Raw genomic sequence first — 6,000 nt, forward strand, 5'->3', positions numbered from 1 at the left:
AAATTCTGCCAAATAATTTTCATTTGAAGAGAAAAATAGCATGAGAAATTTCATCCAAGAGGCCACCAAGCCCAGAGGAACCTAACATGTGATTCCCGGGCACGGGGACACGCTGCAGTAGCAGTGTCGTCGCTGAGGGCACCACGGTGAACACAGCCCCGAGTGTGTGCTCCGGCGGCCGGGCAGCCCTCACACACCCTCTCGCTGGGACCTGGGGAGGTCGTGGGGGACCAGCGTCTCCGCCATGGGGTCTCTCCCGTGACTGTCTCCCTCCTTTTGCTGCCCTGCGTCTTGCTGCCCGGTGGCTGTTACCGGATGTTCACAGACTTCGGCACACAGAAGCAGAGCCGAAGGCCGAGGGAGCGGCCGCCCTCGGGTCAGCACACGGTGAAATGGGCTGTGTCCTCGCGGCGTGGCCCGCAGCCCCTGCGGCATCGCGGAGGCGGGATGGGGGATGCAGGGCCACGCGAGAAGCCAGGTAGTCCTCAGGTGCTGGTTTTCGGGTGTGACCGCAGCCTCGGCCCGTCGGGCGGGCTCCGTGTGAGAGACACGCAATGTCTTCCCTTTAACGTGGAAAGGTTCACGGGGGGCGGGGGGCCCACCTTCCGTTCCCCGGGGAGGCATTTCCTTTGCCCCCGCCTGCGCTCCCCCTGCACGTGTGGCGCTGGGCGTCTGGCATGAGGGCGAGAGCCAGTGTCCTGCATCGGTGGTGGGGCGTCGGGGCAACAGGTGCCCCGCAGGCCGTGGGCTCTGAGGACAGGCGGCCGCTGTCCTGTGGAAGCTGAGCGCATGGCCCGTGGTGTGCGGAACACGGGCTTTGTTTCTCTCCACTGCACTTGTTTCCTCTGCAGAGTGGTTTCAAGTGTAAGAGCCTTGACTGTTTGTTCTTTTTGTTTTTTGCGGTACGCGGGCCTTTCACTGTTGTGGCCTCTCCCGTTGCGGGGCACAGGCTCCGGACGTGCAGGCTCAGCGGCCATGGCTCACGGGCCCAGCCACTCCGCGGCATGTGGGATCTTCCCGGACCGGGGCACGAACCCGTGTCCCCTGCATCGGCAGGCGGACTCTCAACCACTGCACCACCAGAGAAGCCCCGACTGTTTGTTTTTCAATTAAATTCCAGAACAAAGGCTGTGGAGTTGAAGAAGCAAGTCCCGTGTGAGAATGTCGGCCCGCCACCCGTCTGCTTTCTATCTGTCTGTCCACCTCATCTGGGGCTATGCCCTCCCGTCCTGCCCTCTGCAGCCCTCTCCTGTCCTCAGCCATTACCGTGGCGAGGACAGCGCATTGACCTTTGACACCTGTGGACGGTGGCAAGGACCTTAGGACAGGGCTGCTCAGACCACCACGCGGTGTGGTCCCTGGGGCTCAGGGTAGCAATTCTGAGGCACCGGGTCTGGGGCGGAGCCTGAGACTCTGCATTTCCAGCAGCCGCTCAGGTGGGGCTGGTACCTGGAGCCCACTGAGTAGCAGGGACGTAGGACACTGACTCTGTGTCCTCCTCCCACCTCTGCTTCTGCTGTCACGTGTTGTAAGTACGCACGCACACTAGACCCCACAGGGTTGTATAAATGCCAGTTAGCCCTCATCGCAGCATCTGGGTGACGCACGGTTTTCCATACGTGTACCCTTGCTGTTGCTCTTCCTTTGTTCCTGCGTCTCTGCTTCCACCATTTTCCTTAAAACCTGAAGAACTTCCTCTAGTGTTTTGTGTAAAGAAGCGGGGGGGTCCTGCTGGTGGCGAATTCTCTGTGGATTTTTTGTCTAAAAATGTCTTTATTTTGCCTTCACTTCTGAAGGGTGTTTTCACTGCAACCAGAATGCCAGGCGGACAGTTATTTTCATTGTTTTGAAGATGTCCTTCCTTGGTCTTCTAGTTTCCATCCCTTCTGTTAAATTTCTTGAATTCTAGACATCGCGCGTGAAAACCGTGGGTGACTTGAGGCCTGTTTGATGTTGTCTCCCACCAAAGGGCACTTCTTGCGCTCCTGGTGGTTTGTCCAGGAAGGGCAGATCCTGTCCACAGAGATAGCACTACTCTGAAACCGGACTTCCCAGTCTGTTTCTGGGGAACTCTTACTCCTGGGGTGCGGCCCTAAGGGGGTCCTGACCAACAGCCGGGCGGTTTTCCACGGCCCCTCCTTCTAGACGCCGGGCAGCGGTTCCAGAGGGTGGCCCGTGCAGCGCAGCCCCGTGGGTTGGGGCGCACCCACCCGGCTCCCCAGCCTCTGGGTGGCCTCTGAGAGTCAGCACTGGCCTTGGGGGGACGGCTGCTCTGAGCTGGGTCTCTCCCCTGCACGCCCTTCCCCCTGAGGCCTTGGCCTTGTAGCCTGGTTGCTTTAAACAGGCTCTGCAATCTGGCTTTCCTCTCTTTTCTGCCCAACGGTCGCTGGGGCCTGGCCAGCACGGGTTCTGACACGCGTGGGCCCCCACCCCCGCCAGTTCTGGCGCCAGGTAGCCACCCCTGGAGGCGGCTTCCACAGTCCTCGGGCTTTCGCCCTCTGTCCACAGACATTCCAGGCAAACCCATTTTCTCATCGGGGGCTCGGGTGCTGCAGGTCTGTGTTGCTGTTAGAAACAGCTGCTGTAATTGGCCCTGATGAATCGGGGGCTCCAGAAGTGCTGGTACCGAGTTTTCTGAGAACACGTTTGGCATCATTTCAAGCTGTGTAGGGAGGGACGCGCTGGACAGTCGGCCCCTAGGCAGACGGCGAGGCGGACGCCCGCGCTCACCTCCGGACGTTTGGGAACAGCTGAGCGGCAGGGAGACGGCACGGGCCAGGGGTCCGGACGCCCATCACGGCTGCCGGCCGAGTGTCTGTCACCCACTGGCGGGGACTCTGCCTGCCTCACAAGCCCCTGACACTGAGGGGAAATGTTGCAGCTGCCACGGGAGTGTCTGGCCTGTGGTGGCACCTCAGCGGTTGTTGAATCTTTGGAAGGTAAAATTAAGGTGTTTTGTATTTGTTTTGTTCTGCTCAGATTACCCGAAAATTCAGGCTGAATTCCGAAGGCAAACTCGAACAGACGGTCTCCATGGCAACCACTACGCAGCCCATGACTCAGCATCTGCATGTCACCTACAAGAAGGTGACCCCGTGACCCCGTGACCCCGGTGCGGCTGGCCTGCGTGGTGACTCTTCAGCTTCTCAGCAGACACCACAGCAGGTGTGGGTGTGGCCACAGGTCACCGTGGGCTCAGGGGTGTTGCCACGTGTTCCTGTAGTGGCACAGAAAAACCAAATAAAAGGCCTTTATTTTTATGGCTAAGCATTTTGAATATTATCACTTGCGTAGCCTGCGTTTCTTTCTTCTGCTGGTGACTATTTGTTTTCAGAGTCGTTTCCCTAAAAAATTAAAAAGGGGTGACTCTTTCTCCTCTCCTTCCTGCAGTTTTGGCAAGATCTGAAAATGTTTATACATCTACAGTAGTCAGCAACAAGGTGAAGAGAAAGGTAGGACAAAAAGGATTGCAGTGAATTTTCCTTTACTTTTAAAGAGCTGAGAGTATAACGACCCCATTTCCATGTGGACGAAGGGCATTCCCAAGGCGAGAGGGTGGTAATGAATTTATCATCATTCTGTAAATTTGATTTAGTCTCGGCAATATAATATTACCTTCATTTGTTTGTTTACGATGGAAGTTTCCAGACATACACTGACCCCCTGGACCTCACCCCATTCCAGCTCCTGCCAGCATGTCCCCACACCGATGGTTCCGTCTGCTCTTCCCCCCTTTTTGTGGCTGGAGCATCTTAAAGCGAATTCCACACACAGTGTCACTTCTCTCGAACACTTCAGCATGTGTGTAAAAGCAAAACAGAGCCTTTCTCTTTTCCTGAACACAGCACAGTATCAGGGACCTCACCGGGAACATAGACACGGGGTGAAAGGAGGCCGCGCTCAAGAGCAGGGGTCAGTGTCTGCAGCCACACACCCCCTTGTCACACACCCTGGGGACAAAAGGCACCACCGGGGTGGGGGGGGTTGTCAGTACCTGGGAGCGCAGAGGAGGGACCGGGGCTGGTGCTGAGCCCTCAGAGGAGCGTGGCCGGAGTGTGAGGAAGGCGGCCGGCCCCCTGCGTGCAGGGTGGACGTGGTGGCTGGGCTGGGCTCGCCGAGAGCGTCAGGTCAGCAGAGACTCAGGCACAGTTCGTCCCTCCAGCTGTGAACCTGGGAAACCAGACAAGTTATTGGCCTCCGAAAGTCAACGACGGGAGAGGAATGGATGGACACTCCCTTTCCAAAAGGGAGAAATAGGAAAGAAGAAGGCGTGACAGGTCCTGAGCAAGTCCCAAACCTTAAGGCTTAAGAGGAATGATCCTCTGTGGCTCAGTGTCTGTCCTCCGGGCCCCCCTGGGGTGGTCCTGCCCCCCACCCCCAGCTTTGCCAGGTGCAGCGCTCACCACGGTTCTCAGGGGTTGGAGTCGTGTGCCTGTGGCTCTCCCCAGGTTCTGCCCACCCCGGGGTCGCCCTAGCGGGGGCTCTGCACCCCTTGCGGGGTGTGGGTCTCTGCCTGGGTCATGAGCCTGAGGCTCCAGGTGGCTCCATCCTTCAAAATTGAGGGAAGGTAGCAAGGCCCCCAGGGGTCTGCATTCTGCGTGCTGGCAGAGATGGTACCTTGTGGAAGCCAAACACCGATTCCAGCCAAGTTTGCGGCTGTGCCCTCCAGTGGGGCAGCCACGTCTGCTGTGGCCCAGGAATGTGGGGAGCAGAGCCTTATCCTCTGGGCCTGGGATGGAAGGGTCACCCCCACAATCTCTGAAATGCCTCTGAAGACATTTTTCCGTTGTCTGGACTTTAGGCTTCTGTTGAGGTGGCTGCCTGGTCTCCCATCATGTGGGTAACTAGCTCGTAACTGGTGAGCACTAACCTCCGTGTCAAGTCCTCCCAAGCGTCATGATCTGTCTCAACAAGCTTTCTTACTACTTTCAATATCAGTAGGCTGAGGATTTTCCACATTTTTAAGGTCTGCTTCCTTTTTGGTTAACAATTCTGTCCTTAAGTCTTCTTGCATTTTACTCTAAGTATTCAAGAGAAACAAGGCCCCTCATGCTTCAACACTTTCACTTTGCTTGGAAATTTCCAGGCACATAACCAATTTCATTGCTCACAAGTTCTACCTTCCACAAAACTAGGACACATAGTTTAGCCAAGCTCTCTGTCCCATCTTAACAAAGGTTGCCTTTCCTCCAGTTTCCAATGACCTCCATTTCCATCTGAGATCTCAGCAGACTGGCCTTTACACCTGTGAAAATTAGTAAAGGGAAACCTCGCAGAACTGGAGTGGGGAAGGAATTCCCTGGTGGTCCAGTGGTTAGGACTCTGAGGTCTCACTGCCAAGGGCCTGAGTTCAATCCCTGGTCGAGGAACTAAGATCCCACAAGCCACGCAGCACGGCCAAAAACAAAAAACAAAAAAACAAAAAATAAAGGAGTGGGGAGGCCACAAGGGGGAGCGCTCACCAGCTCCACTGGATGTCAGCACAGATCCTGACAGGAGGAGGCCACCTGGCCTGTTAGGCCAGAAGCCCTTTACCACCCTCAGGAGGAAGGAAGATTTTCTCCCCGTCAGGCAACAGCCCAGCCAATGAGAAACTGTCACAGCTCAGCCAATGAAAAGCCACCACACTTAAGATCCCCATTTTCCTCCAATGGACTTTTTTGCTTATAACAGCCCCTCCCACCTTACCTTTTCCTCTATAAAAGAATTTCCTTTCCTTTGACCTACTGGACTTGCCTGTGGACTTGTGCCACGGTTACCTGTCCTGAAACACAAATCTTTGCTGCTCCTTAGTAAACCCATTTTGTTGATAAAAACTGGCTGTTTTATTGTTTCAGATGAACACATCCCATACATCTACCAACATTCCGTTCAGGATTACTTAGGTGTTGTCTGAGAACGCTGAGGCTTTCTCCACAGCTCTCCTCTTTTCTTCCTGGGTCACCAGAATTGCCCTGAACAGTCCGTTCACAGCAGTGGAGGCTTTTGCTAACATTCATC

The 6,000-nt window shown here is 55.6% G+C and overlaps 1 protein-coding gene across 3 annotated transcripts in view; it reads left to right on the top strand.

Moving 5' to 3' along the window:
• THAP4 (THAP domain containing 4) overlaps window positions 1-3,282 on the top strand; it is a 40,696-nt gene extending 37,414 nt beyond the window's left edge. For 2 of the 3 annotated variants that reach the window (XM_029226133.1, XM_029226134.1), the window contains exon 6: window positions 2,980-3,262. In XM_029226133.1, coding sequence (XP_029081966.1) covers window positions 2,980-3,099 — 120 coding nt within the window. In that variant the 3' untranslated portion in view covers window positions 3,100-3,262. Of the gene's footprint in view, window positions 1-2,979 lie in introns of all 3 variants that reach the window. The other variant, XM_029226135.1, reaches the window with a different exon arrangement.
• The last annotated feature ends 2,718 nt before the right edge of the window (window positions 3,283-6,000 follow it).

This window comes from Monodon monoceros, unplaced genomic scaffold (assembly GCF_005190385.1).
Source record: "Monodon monoceros isolate NGI ecotype Baffin Bay Population unplaced genomic scaffold, NGI_Narwhal_1 Super_Scaffold_16, whole genome shotgun sequence".
Classification (NCBI taxonomy): Eukaryota; Metazoa; Chordata; class Mammalia; order Artiodactyla; family Monodontidae; genus Monodon; species Monodon monoceros.